This window comes from Hyaena hyaena, unplaced genomic scaffold (genome assembly GCF_003009895.1).
Source record: "Hyaena hyaena isolate Hyena2069 unplaced genomic scaffold, ASM300989v1 scaffold_225, whole genome shotgun sequence".
In the NCBI taxonomy this organism is placed as follows: domain Eukaryota; kingdom Metazoa; phylum Chordata; class Mammalia; order Carnivora; family Hyaenidae; genus Hyaena; species Hyaena hyaena.
In genome coordinates, this window is record NW_024080857.1 from 1,233,349 (window position 1) to 1,252,475 (window position 19,127).

The window sequence follows — 19,127 nt, forward strand, 5'->3', positions numbered from 1 at the left end:
ACTTTAGTTATAACATGTGTAAAAACAAGGAAAACCACAGGGTACAATAGGAAATCCTTACTGCCATAGAATAAAGCCTCAATACTTAGCAAGGCAAGCACAGTCTGTTAGGCTCTGGCCTCTATTAATTATATAAGTTTATCTTTCATGTGCTATAACCATTCATACCAGATTCCTCACCACTATTAAGTCTGCCATATTCCCTCAGCTCTTTGCCTTTGTTTATGTAGCAGGAGTTTTCTGTGTCTCCATTTATCAAAGCCCTTCTCAACAATCAAGGACCAAAAGCAGATACTGTCTCTTATACAAAGCCTTTATCAGTGCTTTGAAATCCAGTTGGCTCTGTTCTCTACACTCCCATAAGTCTTTGCTTATACCTCTGTTTGTAGCCCTTCCTTTTGTTTTTCAACAAATATTCATTGAACTGCTGCTGTAATAGAGTCACATAGTTGAGTACAAATTAACCTTACCTCAAAAATCATAAATTATAGGGTTCTATTCGTCTCTGTATCTCCTGTCAGTGCTTGAGACATAGTAGTTACTCAATAAATGTTTGTTCTATTGAATTAAAATTTCCTCATACAGATCATACTGTGATAGTAAGATTTTAATAGAAATTACTATCCATCTGAAAGGTTTTATGCCTACTTAGGTGCTTTTATACTGTTTTTTTTTTTAAATGATACCTGCTGAAAGTGTACCTAATGATTAATATTTAAAATTTCAACTGCATGAGAAATGGAATAGCATTTTAAAAAAATCTAACTGCTATCATCAATTCTCTCTGAAGAAACAGACTACCTCATGGTTTTTCAGATTATCACCTGCTGTCTAAATGTACTTGATTTTCTCCTGGCATACCTTACCAACTCTTTTTATAGTATTTACCTAGTCATGATCTTTCTTTTCTTCCAGAAGTGATTTAAGAAATATTTTTCTTAAGGTAATAGACCCCAGGGAAATACTTATAAACAGTCAAAACATCAGTCATGTTAACTGCAAATAAATGCATAATCAAGTAGATTGACCATTCACATGTCCAAACTGGCCTCAAAGCTGGCTTGGAAGACTAGACTTATTATGCTACAGTTTAGTTATTGTGGTCACATAAATCAGTTCTGAATTTTGACTACAGTTAGAAGGAATTTTTTCCTTTCATCTTTTCTTCTCCAAAATATTTTGACTATCTTCCTTTCCTGGAGTTTGCATTTCAAGCAGATTTTCTGCTTCACAGATTTGGATTTGTCCTTAAACCCAAGTGGGGAAGTGACCAAGCAGATTGGGGATGCCTTGCCCGTGTCATGCACGATATCTGCTAGTAGAAATGCAACTGTGGTGTGGATGAAAGTAAGTAAGATCTTTGTTAATGTTACACTGCTTGCACTGACTCCTTTTGGACTTCTTTTGCATTTTATATGACATCTAAATATGTATACCCATGTATAACATGTTTATATGCCCACACTCATGTTCTTTCTGTACATTATAATAATATAATGATGTCACAATCAAATTTTAGAGGTACTCAACAACAGTGTGGCATCCATAATTGGTTGTCTAAACTTTACCTTGGGGCATTGATTTCTGTGTATCTACTAAGTAATTCTACACATACAAACATGCATACAGTTACATGCTACAGAGCTTAACGATTTTCAGTGTGTTTTAACCGACATTATTCTCACATGACACAAGAACTCTATGAAATATGCAGACACTTATTATATCCTCATGTTATTCATAAAGAAGCTGAGGGGAGAGAAATCAGGAAGGTCTCAAGTGAGAGTTAGAGTCCAACTCAGGCTTCACTGGGTACAATAAATACTGTGCTCTGATCACCCAACTTTCAACTTCCCTGCTGAAAATGATAGTAAGTGTCTGAATATGAGTTCACTGAATTAGTAGCTCCTTGAAGGTAGGGGTCCCTTTTCATCCCTGGGCCATAGTAGCACACCTGGAACACAGTAGAGCTTTGTCAGTATTTCCTGAGTGAACAACTATATTCCTGTAATTGTCCGAAATGTAAGCAATTACTGGGAACCTAATCACTGTTCTTTTTAGAGTGAGATAGTAGGGTTGATAATCAGTAATTTGAGACAAGGTTATCACCCAGTGAAAGATTATAACTATAATCCCACCAGAAATCATTGGCTAGTATATCAAAACCCCCCAGTGCATGTGTTGACAAACATATAAAAACTCTTTCACATAGGAGTTGACATGAATTGTCCTTCTAAAAAACAGTATTGTTAGAATTTCTTCTTGCTGAAAATATACATTATTTTGTATTGCTTTTTGATCACTTTTAACACTAGATCCTCTGTGACTTATTTTTTTTTCCTTTTAAAGCTCACCTTTGTGTTTTATTCTCTCTTAGCCTCATCACTCTTCTTGTGTTCACTCAGATAATTAAAATGTCCCTCTGTAGACTGCATATTCAATAGGATGTATTTGTCGTCATCGATGGTCAAAGGGCTAGACAAATTCTAGGCAACTAGACTACTCAACAAACATATAAACACTCATGTTTATTTTACTACAGGACTAGAGAAACTAAATTTACTTAGCTAAACCAGTATCTACATCAACTGTAGTCACTGTTGTCAATTGAATGCCTAATGCCAGTAGTGCTGATCAAGATTGCCTGGCCATTGGTTAGTTGATGAGGAGTGGAGAAAAATTCATAGTGGGGAAAGACCACATGATCTTAGGATTGTGTTTAGTTGTCTGCTTAGCAGAATTCCCATTACTGGTAATAATAGATTGTTTTCTGTATGTCAAGTGATTTTTTAAATTAAATGCTGTTTCCTTTGTTCATAGAAATTAGGATAGTAAGCTGTTATTAATGGTTTCTTTTAAAAGCATTTTGTCAAGATTGTCATCACTCTGTAATGGATCCCATGTCTTGATAAACTGGCTTTCTGGCATTTATGCCTATCATTGATAACCTAGCATGGTCTCCGGAATCTTTCCCTACTAGTTCATCTACATTTACTACAAGGGGTAGCTGTTATTAATTGAGAACTTTCCTTAATGTTAACACATTTTACTAATTATATCATTGAGTCCTCAAACAATTCAACATGGTTAAGATTATTATCCTACTTCAAAAATAAAGAAACTGAGGGACACCTGGGTGGCTCAGTCAGTTAAGCATCCAACTTCGGCTCAGGTCATGATCTCACGGTTTGTGGGTTCGAGCCCCATATCAGGCTCTGCGCTGACAGCTAGCTCAGAGCCTGGAGCCTGCTTCAGATTCTGTGTCTCCTCTCTTTCTCTGACCCTCCCCTGCTCATGCTGTCTCTATCTCTCTCTCAAAAATAAAAAATTATTTTAAAAATATATAAAATAAACAAAAATAAAGAAACTGAGAAGTGAATGAATTTGTTCCAAATTATAAATTTAGTAGGTGAAAGAGTCTGAAATAAAACTCTGAATGTGTAAAACGACAAAGGAAAAGGGAAATCTATTTTTGAAAACATCTGAAGTTAAGGAAAAGGAACTTGCATTTTCCTTAGACCCAGAATAATAATTTTAGGCTCCATGATGATCTAATAAAAACATTCGGACCGTATGAAGTAATTCACTTTTGATTTAATCAGGATAACATCAGGCTTCGATCTAGCCCATCATTTTCTAGTCTCCAGTATCAGGACGCTGGAAACTATGTCTGTGAAACTGCTCTGCAGGAGGTGGAAGGCCTAAAGAAAAGAGAGTCGTTGACACTTATCGTAGAAGGTAATAAATACCGGCACACCAATTCAAATTTTTCTTTGAAAATTAGGTATCTGGTTTCTCTTAAGATCTCCGTTCAACATCTTATTTTAATTGTAATGATATTTTAGGAAAACCTCAAATCAAAATGACAAAGAAAACTGATCCCAGTGGACTGTCTAAAACAATAATCTGCCATGTGGAAGGTTTTCCGAAGCCAGCTATTCAGTGGACGATTACTGGCAGTGGGAGTGTCATAAACCAAGCAAGTATTTGTCTTCTTGTTATATGCTGCACTTGGTACGATGTGGGTACCTCAATAGAGGTACCTAAACTGTAGGCTAGCTTGTTAGCAATATGAAATTTGCAGTATTTCAAATACTCAGAGGAAGCTTTTGCTAACTTCTTAATTTTTCCAAAGGAAAGAACATAGCTCAAAGAGAAATTTTAAATCCCAGGGCCATGGAGAATGGAAGAATCATTATGTTGTGGTCAGTATCTGTTTTTACAAGAATGTAAATTGAGTGCTGTGCCATGGTCATTAATTTCTGAAACTTGGGTGATTAAAACATTAAGGTATACACTTTTCTGCGTCATAAACTTACACATCTGAGTATAAGTGGCCTCCATTACTTTGCTTACTTACGCACGTTAAGGGATATTTCTTCTTAAAACTGGGCCCTAGGGGGTGGTGAAGAACACAGTCACCGTTTGTAAGCATATGGTCTAATTCGTGTATGACCAAGCTAGGGCCAGAATAAGGCTGGCTAAATAGATAGTGTTTCCTTCTAAAAAAAAGTAGACATAAACCAAACTTTAATATTTTACCTTTGTCAGGACATTTTAATAATAGTAAAGGGCTAAGAACTTATGGACACTGGCAATAATTTTCTGTCTGACAAAGATAATAATAGAATCTGACCTGTCACTAGGGGTTCAGTACTGTCATCCCATTAAATTACCCATCTGCTTGGGTTACTGACATACTTGTTAATTCCATTTTCTCTACGATAGTCTTCATGGCCCTCTTCTCAGTGGAGTCAGTTGAAGACTCTTCAGGAACACCCAGAGGTGTCATTTGATTATCTGAATCTTCTGTGCTGCCTTCTTCCCAGCTTTGGACACAATTGAAATCCGAGAAGGCATTCATAAAGCAGAGTTGCATTTAGTTTTAAGTTAAAATTTCTGCTCTTTCTCTGCCATGGAAGTTGGGCTGCTGGTCCAGCTTATACAACATAATTTTGCAGGGCAAGGTGAATTTTGGCTCTTTTACCTGCGAGTGACGCATATGTATTTGCGTAACTCCAAGTATGGAAGGTCCCCAAAGGAGTGGACATACTTGAAACAAATGACTCCTGATTTGATTAGGTGTGATGGGGACACACAGGAAGCAAACTTGAGGAAAGCAAAATGGCTCAACTCTAAGGAAATGTGGTTTTCTTGCTTCAGAATAAAAACCAGAAATACCGGAATCGTCTGACAGTGTATATAGATCTATGGGTTGGGTTTTTTTTTTTTAAACATCAATGACTGTTTTCTCTTCTATTTTTGCTTTCTAGTTCAAATAAATGATAATTATAGCAAAAAAAAAACCCTTTAGGTACTGGGAAATAGAGAAATAATCACACAATAAATATTTGGTGAACAGATACAAAGATTTAAAAGGCCACCCTTGAGATGAATAAATAAAAAACAAAAACAAAGACTCAGGGAGAAAGTCATGTGAAAACTACTAGTGGGAAGTGGAAAAATAGCATTTGAACTTACTATGAGGATAAAAATAACAATGCTATTCTTCACTGTCAAGGAGAAGGATTGATTCTGGCCCACTAGGTGATATGTTATTTTTCTTGTTCTAGGTTTGTGCTGATCCATCCCTAATCTTTAATTTGTTCCCTCCTCAATCACATGGTGAATCTGTTATTTTATAACTACTGATGCCTCTAACCACTCCTGCCCCAGGGACTAGACAATATCCCTAAGCAGGAGACTAACCTGTGTCCTCAAGGCTCTTACAGTATAGTTGGAGGAAGCAAAGAACAATGTAGGGCATGGTGTGCATAATACAACTCAGAAAAGAGCCCAAGTATATATTTACTTTAATCCACTTGGACCTGGGAGTGAAGTCCTGGGGAAGAGATTAAAGTGAATTGTCTCAGGGCACCTGGGTGGCTCAGTCCAAAAAGTACACGTGACTTTTGATCTTGGATTTATAAATAAAGTGAATTGTCTCTTACTTTTAGTAGAATTAAATTGCAATGATTGTCCTCATTGACACCTCACAAAAAACTAATGAACTTACCAGTCACTGAAAAAAGAATCCATTCTCTGAATTTAGCTCAGGAAAGAAGAAAAAAATGTTTGATTTCCCCATAACCAAATCATACCTGTGTAAGTACTTAGATATCATGTTGAAGATAAAGGAATAAAAGAAGTTAAAAACAATGACAAAATTTACAAATAAAAATTAAATTCTTAAATTTATTAAGAGAAAATCAGTGATTAGATCATCACTGATTATTTTGAGACAAGTACTGTCACACCAAAGTACTAACTAGCCTGAGAATATTAAAAAAAAACAACAGAGTTTAATTAATTTAATTATTGGAATTTTATAGTAGAAGCATAAACAGAAATTCAATTTTGGATCCACTAATCTTTCCTTCCCTTCTATAGATATAAACCTGAATTGGTCTTTTATTGTTGGCCTTATATATACCTTTGAACACTAGATAGCACTACATAGCACCTCTCCTGGTTCACTCAGTATTCCTTTCCATGCTGTTCATCTATATATACTTCTAAATTCATCTTCCTTCTTTTTTTCCAGACAGAGGAATCTCCTTATATCAATGGCAGGTATTATAGTAAAATTATCATTTCCCCTGAAGAGAATGTTACATTAACTTGCACAGCAGAAAACCAGCTGGAGAGAACAGTAAACTCCTTGAATGTCTCTGCTAGTGAGTATTTCATTTCTGGCATTAAAAAAGTAAGAAAATTTGAAGTTATTCTTCATTAGTTTAAAATCTTCAATTCCATCTTCCTGTACTGCATTATGGTAAGTTTTATTTATTTATTTTGCATTTGGTACCATCATCATAGGCTCTTTTCTTTTTCTTTTCCCAGTGTCCATCCTTGTACTATCTTTGTCTTGACAGTTAAATCATTTCATGTTTTATCAGTCAGAGACCTTATTTTGTCCAGGTGTATTTCCCAACAGCAACAGAGGATAAGAACTGAGTTGTTCTCTTTTAATTCAGGTTTTGTGTTCAGAATAGAAATAATTCAAAGGCTGTCGTAAAACATTTTTGTAACAGTCTTAATTTTGGTAAAATTTCAATTCCCCTTAATCTGTTACTTTGCATTCTAATTCTTTGTGGTATTTATCCTACCTTTTTTTGAATAGGAATGCCATATCCTTAGTCATTTAGCAAATTGGTAGAAAACTGATATTTGAATTAATGAAATCTAACGTCCAAAGTTGATGCTTTTGAAGATGATATTTGAGTCATAGCTACAGAGTAGATCAATGAAATTATCATAGGAAAGTGAAAAAAAAATCCGACATGTTGAGCAGCTTCTTCTGAAAACAGTTTTCACTTAATTTGAAATTATCTATCATCTTCAATTCTGTCATTGTTCCTATCGCTATGTCAACTTTAAATCATGACCGGCCTAGAATGAGGCTTGGTTCTGGACTGAATACTAACTGACCTTCCAGACTTTTGTTTTTCAGCGAGTTGGATTCCTGTATGTGACATTAGCAGGATAGGGTAAAATTGGCTGGAAATTAGCTGGAGCTGGGAAAAATAATTGTGTAAAGATAATGGTCCTTAACAGAATATGACTGAAATATAAAAGCCTGAAGGATTGACAGGACAAAAGAACCAAACAAATTTTAACTCTAAAATAGGTGCATTGACTTCTCAAAATTCAATTTAGCGAGTATTGATTTGTCCTACCTAGAAAAAGAACTTATCCTTTCTTCCTGAACACAAGTTTCTCTTTTATTCTAACCCATTGAATAGCAGTTTCTAGACCTTGCAGTGGCTTGATGAACATTTAATACAGTTGTTTTCAAATTTAGTGAGCACCTCCTAAAATTCCAATATGGTATGTCTGAGGACAGACGGGGAATCTGCGTTTTAACAAACGTCACTGGAAGTTCTGATGCAGGCCCATGCACCTAGAATAATATTTATGTAGTTCAGTATTAGATGATAATCCAGCACTGGCAATTCTTAAAATGGGCCAGGAGCGTGGTGCTCTCAGAGTCATTTGGAGGGCTTCTGCAAACATCACGTGTGATACCTCCTTGTCTCTGAGACATACCCAGTTTTTACCTCCACCTCCACCACTGTGAGAACATCTCTAATGACAAGTCCCTGACGCTAGCGGATGAAAATGAATTCTCCACTGAGTCAGGAAAAGTTGAGAAACACTGCTTTGTAGATATGATATATGGCAACTTGTTTTTCTTAAGGAAAAAACATCCTATTAAAAGGTGGTAAATAGTGGAGAAATTAATATGGATTTCAGATTAACACTAAAGCTTGTCACTTGTGAAATTTTCTATGGTAGATTAATACCTTTGCAGTTTTAACGACTCTCCTTAAAACAAGATTAATTTCTTTGTAGGGAAGTTCACGCTCTATTAAATGTAAATTTTTTTTCTACCCTTAGCTGTAGAATAGATATTTTATCTTTGAGTATTATTACATCATACTATAATGGTAAAGGTGACTTTCATATATCAACAAATTTTGTTTTTAATTTCATATTAACATTTTTCATTTCAGTAAGTATTCCAGAGCACGATGAGGCAGACGAGATAAGTGGTAGGTACTATGCTGCCGACTCTTCTTCCTCGACTATCAGCTCAAGATTTATGAAGTGTCATTGTATAAGTACTTTCCTAGCTGCCAAATTTTGACTTGAATTAAAATAGCAAATGAGACCAGATAGTAAGAATGCTAAAACTTTTATCTTTTAAAAGCACAAGTTTGCATGTTACTCATAGTAGTAGTAAGCCTTAATTATTCTTAATGAGAAATAATAACCAGATTGACTTCTTTTGAGAAATCCTTGGCAGTGTCTATAATTGCATGGACTTTTCTTCTCTGTTGTAGATGAAAACAGAGAAAAGGTGAATGACCAGGCAAAACTAATCGTGGGAATCGTCGTTGGTCTCCTCCTCGCGGCCCTGGTTGCTGGTGTTGTCTACTGGCTGTATATGAAGAAATCAAAGTGAGTTATGGAAAAACTAACTTCCCTGGGGATAAAATACAAGTGTGTTAATGAAGCTAACTTCAGCTGGGCATGCAATTTCTGTAACAAGAAAGGCATGTCCCCCAAATCAGGCTGATCGTGTTTTGCTTTCAGCTCACAGTGACTGCTTTGTCAGCATCAAAGAATTCGCTTGGGATGTGATTTCACAGGTGTCCCCTTATTTTTCTCAGTCAATAGTCTAAATTCAGTGCTGGTGGCAGGGAGGGGGGTTGTGGTTAAAAAGCATATGCTGCCAAAAAGTCAGCTGTTCTAAGCCATTTGGCTGAAGTTGGGGGAGAGGAATTAAAATTGGTTAGTACAGGGACCTCTGGGTGCCTCAGTCAGTTAAGCATCAGACTTGGGCTCGGGTTCATGGTTCATGGGTTCTCACAGTTCATGGGTTCGAGCCCCGGGTTGGGCTCTGCACTGACAGCTTGGAGCCTGGAGCCTGTTTCAGATTCTGTATCTCCCTCTCTCTCTGCCCCTCTCCTACTTGTTCTCCCACACATTCCCCCCCATAAGAAATAAGTAAACATTTTAAAGAATGGTTAGTACATCCAGTGGGAATGGCCAGGTGTCTGTGGTGACAGTTCTGGCCAGCAGTGAAACTATTGGTGAGATAGTATTATCTTGTCACTTCTCCCCTATTCTAGTTAAGTCACTTAGGTCCATAACGGGATCTAATTCAGGAAAAAAAAATACCTTTTTTTTTGGTCTGCAATTTCAAAAGAAAATTAGACAAAGTACCAAGGCTACTTTAAAAATTATTACTCATAAAATAATACAGTTAGAACTAACTTCACAAATGATCTGACAGTGGTTAGGTGTGAAATGGCAGAGATGGGGTTCTAGAGTTTTGTGTTTTTAAAGTTTCATTAGTGATTCTGTCGTGTACCATTGGTTTCATACATGAGGAAATTGATTTTTGCTAGGGAATGTGTATAGCTAGTGGCAACTTTGGACTTAGTTTCATATTTTCTTAATGTCTGATAGAACCCCTTTCAGCAACTCAGGTAAGTTAACTTAAAAAACTGAAAAGAAAAAGCAGACCCACTGAGACCCATGATCTTCCCTTGTAAAGAAAGCAATTTTAGTGAAACAATATTCAAATGTAGCTGCCATCAAAGGAAGGTGATAGCTCAGAAATTTTTAAAGTCACATTATATAAGCCTGTCTTTAGCTCTGTTTTGATCCTACAACTCATCTCTGAAGTAAATACTATTATTATTCATATTTTACATTTGGAAAAATTAAGGCAGAGAATAGTTTTAAATGACTTGCTTAAGGTTACAGTTTGTAAGGGATAGAATTGTATTTGATTAAGACAGAGCTGTTTTAGCATCTTTGTGCTTAATTACTAGGTCTTATTCTCTATCATCAGTGTTCCTGGTACGTCTTATAGCTGTACTCATCCACTCTCACATTGGGACACAGTCCCTTTTGATCTTGGCACCTCACTCCTCAATCTTGAGCAGTCCCCTCTATCACAGTCCCCTCTATCACTTGGTAACAAATGTATTCTTTTTCTCAGTGCATATTTTACCTACCAACACTTCATGTGGGTTTGTGTCCGTGGTTTCTACGGAAAAATTTAGAAGATCGCCTGTACCATGTGCATGAAAGGAAATGCAAACTGTTATTCAGAGGCAATATCTAACAAAAAATTCTCCTTCTATGTGTAGAAGTTTATTATGGTCAAAATCCTATTTTCCCTTTAAAATCAATCCACTATAAATTACTCACAAATCTAACAGCTTGGGCTCTAGGGTATTTCCCTTTTATTTACTTCAGATTCTTGATGCATTCCAAGGTAATTTTACTTCTTAAAAGAATAAAAATGAAATTTCTCTGTATCCTGGAACTGAGCTGAAAAATAAACAGTAGTTCTCTGAATTATGACAAAATAAATGCTGAATTTTTGGAGCTTCCCCAATGTTTTTAGTCATCGTCTTCTAATTGCCGGGATCTCATTAGATCCCATTTATCCTTCCATGAATAAAAAATTATTTGTGTAGAATTTTTTTATTCTTACTTCATCAGCTATTATCATATGATGACCGAAAATTAAAATCATGTATAGATAAATTCTAGACACTTGGCCTCATAGTGTCTTTAGGTTAAGGGTTAAGACTTCATGCATTTCCTTTAAAGTGCCTCATCAAATTAAGTGCAGATTTTACCAGCTGACTTGAACATTTGTCTAAATAACTGTTATTTAATTGAAAAGTGCATCAACTTTGCCAGAGTTAATATTATTGGTAATCAAAGTAATAAATTGCAATTCTCAACCCAAACATCAGAGTGTTTTTAGGAAGAATTTGTGGAACTCTTCAGATTTGCTAAGTATTTTGCATTCCTAGTTAGTTATTCCTTCCTAGCGCCCTCTAAGATAAGCCAGCATTTTTGCAACATGAGTTATCGTTAATCCCTGTATCCAGAGTAAGTGCACATTCATAATAAGAGCTTTCAAGTTAAGAACTGCTGTGATCATTTTGAAGAATACTATACTCTCTTTACTTCTTTTCTATATAATAATTTCAACTTTACAAATCACTACAAGGATTTCATTGCTATCATCAGCTAATTCATCACCATTTTACGTGATGAGAGAATGAGAGATTTACGGGAATGAGAGATTTCTAATAAACATACAGTGCAGAGGTTTTCTCCAGATATATACTCCTGTGTTTACCATTTCGAAAAATAATACCATCAACAATCTTGTGAGTCACCATTGCGGCAAACACTCTGAACAAAGATTATGAGTTAAACATTTTATTTAAAAATCCTCAGTAATACAGTTCCCTGAGCAGGAAGGTTTAAGCAGCATTTAGAAGTTCTTTGCATTGGCAGTTTTAAAACTCAATGGAGAGAGAGGAGAGAAGCAATCTTTTATGCCCAAGTAGAACTTAAGAGTACATTTGTTAACATGCCTAGTATCCACTTAGCTAACATGCATTCCCCATTCCATTTGTATGAGCTGCATACTTTTGTATCTACTTCAAATATGAAGAATTGCAGCAAGGAATGCTTAGCAATCGTGCTTGGCATTGTGATCTAGTATATTCACTGTAGAGTAAGGACTCATGATGATTCCTCTGCTGCTTTGAATCATATGACTTCTCATTGCCAGGTTTTTTCTTTAAATTGGATTTTTTTTAATAATGAAAATGGATGACTGATCATTACCCATGTATATAGAGAATTAATTCACACTACTAGGCAAATAGCATTAATTGACTAAGCTGGCTTCATTTCTAGTTGTTTAACAGATAGGAGAACATTAAAGGACTAGAAACGATTCAATTATTATATTTTATTGGGGTGCCTGGGTGGCTCAGTTGGTTGAGCTTCTGACTTTGGCTCAGGTCATGATCTCACATTACATGAGTTCAAGCCCACATCAGGCTGGCTGCTGTCAGTGTGGAGTCTGCTTTGGATCCTCTCTTCCCCTCTCTCTCTCTGCCTCTCCCCCATTTTGTACTCTCTCTCTCTCAAAAATAATAAACATTTAAAAATTATTATATTTTATCATTTTCTCCATTTCTCTTCATTCTGTCCTCTGAACCTTGTTTTTAGCTCCTCAGAAAGTTAAATGTTACTATTTGAGTTCCACGTCCTCTCTTGAATAACTTGGAATACAATAACTCATGAAAAATTAAGAGCCAAAGATAAAGGAAAAATAGAAAGGCAGCATGATGTAGACACTAACCTACTCAGGCATTTAATTTTTTTTAATGTTTATTTTTGAGAGAGAAAGAGTGCAAGCAGGGGAGGGGTACTGAAGGAGGGAGACACAGAATCCGAAGCAGCTCCAGGCACTGAGCTGTCATCACAGACCCCGATCCAGGGCTCAAACCCTCAAGCCACGAGATCATGACCTGAGCCAAAGTCGGACGCTTAACCGACTGAGCCACCCAGGCGTCCCTCAGGCATTTATTAAAACCATAATTTTCAGGTTGTTTGCATTTAAGAGACCCCTGACCACCATTCCTCTTATCACTAAACTTCAAGTAAGCATTAACCAGACATTTGTAATCTCAAAATACACTTTGTATGAATCTTGGAAACTTACCAGAAATTTATCTTTTACAATGGTGGAACTCATGACTATTTTCATGAAGTTTTTCTGTAATATGTAGACAAGCTGTAAGTCTAAAAATCACAGAAATCTTGTCAGTTCTGCCTTGTGTAATGCTATATTATGCCACTACTAGCTCAGAAAAAAACAGAGACAGTCCTAAATTGGCAAAAAGACTAAGGAAGACTTGCCTAACACCCTGAAATTTTAAGAAACAATGTTATTTGTTTCTTAACCATGCTATTAAACCTTTCTAAAATGTTCCTCATTAGTATCTCTTGATATGTAGAACAAGATCTTATAAGAAACTTGATTTTAACTGAATTCTGTTTCCAATCAATACTCACTCTAAAATCAAACATATGTACCCACGAGGGAAGACTGACTCCCAACTGAATAAATTGAGAAGATAGTGCTGAAGGACCATTTATAGCACATTTTTAATGACTTTCCTCATTTATCACTATATAAGAACCTACTAGTCTTTATTCTATTTATTTTTTTAACTGAAATCTTCAACAATTTAATGAGTTAAAAGTAACCCTTTTCACAGTGTCCATGTCCTTGTGACACGAACCTGCTCAAGGTAGTACATGCAGTATATTATTCCATATCCCATATAGTTTCAAATATACTTTGCTGCTTTAAGACTTCTTTGGAGCTAAAATTTCTCTGACTTGGGTTGATTGCTGTAGTTTAATATTGTGTGAGGGGTGGGAAGGTGTGCACTAAAGTGGAGGCCTGATGTGGCCTCTCTATCTGTATGAGAAACTGGGCTAATCCTTGGGCACCTGTGTGGGCCAGTAGGTTGAGAGCTTCCGACTCTTGATTTCTGCTCAGCTCATGACCCCAGGGTGATGGGATCAAGCCCTATGTCAGGTTGTGTGTGCATCCTGCTTTAGATTCTCTGTCTCCCTCTTCCTCTGCCCTTCCCCCTCCTCACTCTCTCTCAAGAAAAGAAGAGGGAAGGGAAGGGGAGGGGAGGGGAGGGAAGGGAGGAGACGGGAAGGGAAGGAAAGAAGAACTTGGGCTAATCTAAATATTGGTTTCTTTCTTTTTCCCTATCTATAACCTAGCAGGCAGCCAGAAGAAGGAAGTAAAGAAAATACCCCATTATTCTATCAAACCATAGATAACAGTGGACTAGAGGGGAAATAAGATAATGTAGAAATGCTACACTCTTCATCCAGTCAATCAATCACAAGGTCATTGGCCATTCAAAGGGCAGAACCATCCATCCGTGATCCTCTTCTCTCCTGCTAGATATTACCTGAAATGTTTCCAGAGGAAAGGGCTTGCATCAAAATATAATGTTTTCAATTTTTTAAATCTTTTCTAGCTGTCTGTATATGTGCATTTCATTTTTTCAGTTTCAAATCTGTTTTCTTTTCAAAGGTGAAGGGAAGCTCTGTTCCCTGAGCCAAGCTCTGTGCTGTACCAACACTACCCACCTTAAGGAGACATTTTGAACAGTGAGGCTGAATGCATGCAGGTGGCATCCTATTTTTGTTGCATATTCAGAATTGTTACATTTATTTTAATTCTTCAATTGTTTATGTAATATATGGTCCCCATATTCACTATTGGCCTAGATAAAAGGTCATTTTTTAAATTTTTACTGAAGTCTTAAGGATTTCCTATTTTAGTAGAGAGTTGTTTTTTTTTTTTAAGGTTTATTTTTGAGACACAGAGAGACAGAGCTTGAGGCAGGGAGGGACAGAAAGAGAGGGAGACACAGAATCCAAAGCAGGCTCCAGGCTCTGAGCTGTTAGCACAGAGGCTGATGTGGAGTTCAAACCCACGAACCATGAGATCATGACCTGAGCAGAAGTCAGACGCTTAACCGACTGAGCCACCCAGGCGCCCCAATAGAGAGTTTCTTTAGAGAGTCTTAGAAATTCTAAGGATATGAAGTTGAAAGTAGTGATAATAAGACAAACTATTTATTTTTCTTCTTTTCCTTCCTCAAACCCAGAAACCCAGATAAGTCATCCTCTGAGAGGCAGGGACTAGAGCCCCCTATCCTCTAACTCTGTTAAACTTGGCCCGGGAGGAAACTCACTCTGCTGAGAGCTGTGACCAGGGAAGAAAGAAAAATAACTATTCTCTTGAATATGACCTTAATTACCTGCACAATAGCCAGTTTGCTGAAGGAGGCATTTCCACACTCTCAGAGTCCCAGACGTAAATGCCAGCAGCCTTAATGTCCTTCTGTGGTGCCTGCCAGGCATGCTAGAAATGAGAAGTCACCAAAAATGGTTCCTCTATCTAGGAAGTTTTAATGATTGCTCATGCTCCCTCTAAAAGAATCTTGCAAAATTTTTCTACGTAAGTCTGCTTTTGAAAATCCTAAAACCTTATGAACTCTTCCATGTGCAAATTATCTTAAATGGGTATCATTTTTATTTTCCACCTGTGTTATTCTATGATAACATTTTATTTATCTTTTCAAATAATACCACCTCGCAAGATTGTGATGCATTGGTTAGGACTGCCACTCTCACTCTCCTTCACTTTGCCAACCTCCTCTATCCCCCACTAAATTATTTTTTAATTGGGGTGTAGTTGACATACAACATTGGTTAATAAGATGGACAACATATTGATTCGATACATTTATATATATGGTGATAAGGTTACCACCAGAGCATTAGCTACTACCTCCATCATGTCACATAATTATCACCTCATTTTGTGGTGAGAACATTTAAGGTCTAATGTCTTAGCAACGTTGAAGTGTTAAAATGAAGGCACACTTATTGATACCACCATTATAAGTTCCCTACCTCCTTAAAGGAGGTCTCAAAAAACAAATCTATAATATTGAGGAAAATCTCACAGGAAAGTCTTCTCAAAAGTTATTTAAAAGAAGCTTGAACCCTTAATAGGCACTACATTTATAGAAGTAACAGAACAAAGAGTTGAGACTTAAGTTTGAGCTCCCTTCTGCTATTTATCGACTATATGGCCTTGGACAGCAGCTCCATGACTCACATCAGTTTGGCATCCTCTGTGGGTGCTGAGGGCTTTGCTTTACACGATCACATTTACCCTCACATCTGCCCTGCTAGCAGGTCCTGTTATCCCCTGTTTATAGGTCAGCAACCATGCTTCAGAAGAGGTATTTGTCCAAACACTTGCAACTTAGACTTGACACATAAGGATGAGAATCCAGGCCCACTGACCCTGTGACCAAGACTTTTCTCTGCCTCACAGGTTAGCCTAGAGGGTCACCTCTAGGGTTTCCTCCACAATTATTGTGATTCTATGATTTAAATGTTCTCTGAAAGTTACATAAAAGCTGAACAATGAAGGAAGTTTAAGACAACCATAATATTGACCCAAGCACTCATTCTTCATAAATTCCTAAACTTGTCCTTCAAATCAATTGACTGGAAAATATTTTGCTAAAAAGAATTATTTAAATACATTTTTATGGAGCATCTGGGTGGCCCAGTTGGTTAAGCATCTGACTTTGGCTCAGGCATGATCTTACTGTTAATGAGTTCGAGCCCTACCTCAGTCTCTATGATGCCAGATCAGTGCTTGGAGCCTGGAACCTGCTTCAGATTCTGTGTCTCCCTCTCTCCCTGCCCTTCCCCCACTTGTACTCTGTCTGTCTCTCAAAAATAAATAAACATTTAAAAAAACTAAGTAAAATTTTCCTCTTCCAGTAATAAAAGTATTTCTAACCTCTATGATTATTTTAAACCTCTGAAATTTTCCAAAATTAAAAAAGTTACATCCATAAAGTTGTATTTGCTTTTACCATATCATTTTAAAAACCAAGCCAAAGCAATCAGAATAATCTTTAAATGTGTTTCCCTGCTAGAGAGAGTGGAGTCTCAGTAATAAAAAATGGAAAAATTAATAATGTAATGTATGTAAATCTTATATACATATAGGCAATAAATATCCCTTCCCCTACCAGCCACACTATTTTTATTTCTATTTGCACATTTCATAGTGATTAACACTTAGGATATTTGTGTAACTGTGTAACGTGGTGCATGGATGCTAGAGCAAGACCCCTGGAGTTTGAATCCTGGCTATGCTACTTACTAGCTGTGTGATCACAAGCAATTTTATTAATCTCCGTGTAATATCTCTACCACACTTAAAACAGTGCCTGGCACATTAAGGTATTTATAAGAGTGTTAGCAGTTATTATTTTGGAGAGTGAAATTAAAAAGAGGGATATTTGCTTTTCATCTACAATTTCTTATTTTTTTTCTTTTGCTTTGTAAACTTTAAAGTAAAAACAATTTGTATGGGGTGCCTGGGTGGCTCTGTTGGTTAAGCATCTGATTCTTGATCTCAGCTCCAGGTCATGATCTCACGGTTCATGGGATCAAACCCCAAGTCAGGCTCTGTGCTGACAATGTGGAGCCTGCTGGGGATTCTCTCTCCCTCTCTCTCTGCCCCTCTCCCACTCGAGGTCTCTCTCTCTCTCTGTCTTTCTACCTGTCTCTCTCAAAATAAACAAACAAACAAACAAACTTAAAAAAAGAAATGAGAAACAATTCATTTGAAGTTACTTAGCTCTTACTCTACAAACATTTTCTGCAAATATTTCATGTTGTCTTTAACAACCCTTTTTTCAAACTGTGAACAGTGATCTTGAGCCTGATATACCTGGACAAATATACTGAAAGATACCGTGATTTGCCCTGAGTACAGCTTCCCTAGGGAGGATTCTGGTCACCCCCTTTCTCTTGACGTCTCTTCCTTCTATTTGATGCAACTTGATGAAATCATCCCTAGACCAGTGTATCCACCTAGAAAGTAAACAGAAAGGGAAATGACAATGGTATGCAGTTTTTCACTGCATAGTTTCTCTGGTTCTTTCTGTCCCTGACTAGAGGCATATGCTTTAGCTCATGCCTCTGTATGTTTTTATATTAAGGTAAAATTTGCTTACAGTAAATGTGCAATTAAATGGTTTGATAAATGTAATACACCTTTGTGACCATTACTCCAGTCACAGAAGGGAGCATCTCATCACCCCAGAATGTTCTCTTGGACTCTTTTCCTGTTTAGCCCCATTATCTATGTTCCCTTGAGCAACCACTGTGCTGAATGTTATCACTGGAGATTACTTTTTTCTAATCTGGACCCTCATACAAGACATACTTTTTTGTGCCTGGCTTTTCTCATTTAACATAGTGTTCCTGAGATGCATGCATTAAAGATTTGTTGAAATTACTGAATAGCGTTCCATTGTTAGAATATGTCACGTTATTTTAATCCATTCTCTTGTTTATGGACATTTGGATAGTTAACAGCTTGGACTATTATGAATAATATGGCTAAAAACATCCTTATATAAGCATTTTTCTGAGTATTTGTTTTCACTATCTTGGGTTAATACCTAGAAATGGAATTGCTAGGTCATAGAGTAGATATTTTTCATAAGAAATTGCCAAACAGCTGTCCAAAGTAGTTGTCCAATTCCCAGTTCCCACCAGCTATGTATGAGAATTTTGGTTCTTCCAATCCTTGCCTAAATTTGGTGTTGTCATTGTGTTTAATTTTAGCCATTCCAGGAAGTGTGAAATTATATCTAACTTTGGTTTTAACTTGTATTTCCTTGAGACCTAATGATTTTAAACTCCTTGTACTTTCTGGTCATCATGTTTTATACAGTTACTATTCAAGTCTTTTACTTATGATTTTACTGGTGGTTTTGTACTTCTTTTTTTTGTGATTGATCTGTAAGAGTTCTTGACAATTTCTGTATAAAGTCCTTTGTTATAGACATATTGTGACTATTTTGTCCTCATGTGTGACTTCTTTTCTTTTTTTAATGCTGTCTTTTAATGAGTAGAAGTTTTTAATTTTAATGAAGAGCAACTTCATTAAAATGAATTTTTTTCCTATTACGTTTAGTGCTTTCTGTGCCCGTGGTACAAAATGTTTGTTTATCCCTAAATAGCAAAGATATTCTTCTATTTTTTTTCTAGAAACTTTATACATTTAAGAATATGATATATCTAAGATTTTGTGTGTGATACAAGACAGAGGTGGTTTATTTTTGGTTTTGCTTTTGTTCTATTTGTCA

At 36.5% G+C, this 19,127-nt stretch overlaps 1 protein-coding gene across 2 annotated transcripts in view; it reads left to right on the forward strand.

Moving 5' to 3' along the window:
* Positions 1-19,127, forward strand: part of ALCAM (activated leukocyte cell adhesion molecule) — a 204,410-nt gene that overhangs the window by 169,150 nt on the left and 16,133 nt on the right. Inside the window, exons 9-14 of one of the 2 annotated variants that reach the window (XM_039243217.1) lie at positions 1,235-1,347; positions 3,603-3,738; positions 3,846-3,979; positions 6,545-6,677; positions 8,517-8,555; positions 8,847-8,964. In XM_039243217.1, coding sequence (XP_039099148.1) covers positions 1,235-1,347; positions 3,603-3,738; positions 3,846-3,979; positions 6,545-6,677; positions 8,517-8,555; positions 8,847-8,964 — 673 coding nt within the window. The remainder of the gene's footprint in view (positions 1-1,234; positions 1,348-3,602; positions 3,739-3,845; positions 3,980-6,544; positions 6,678-8,516; positions 8,556-8,846; positions 8,965-19,127) is intronic. The other variant, XM_039243219.1, reaches the window with a different exon arrangement.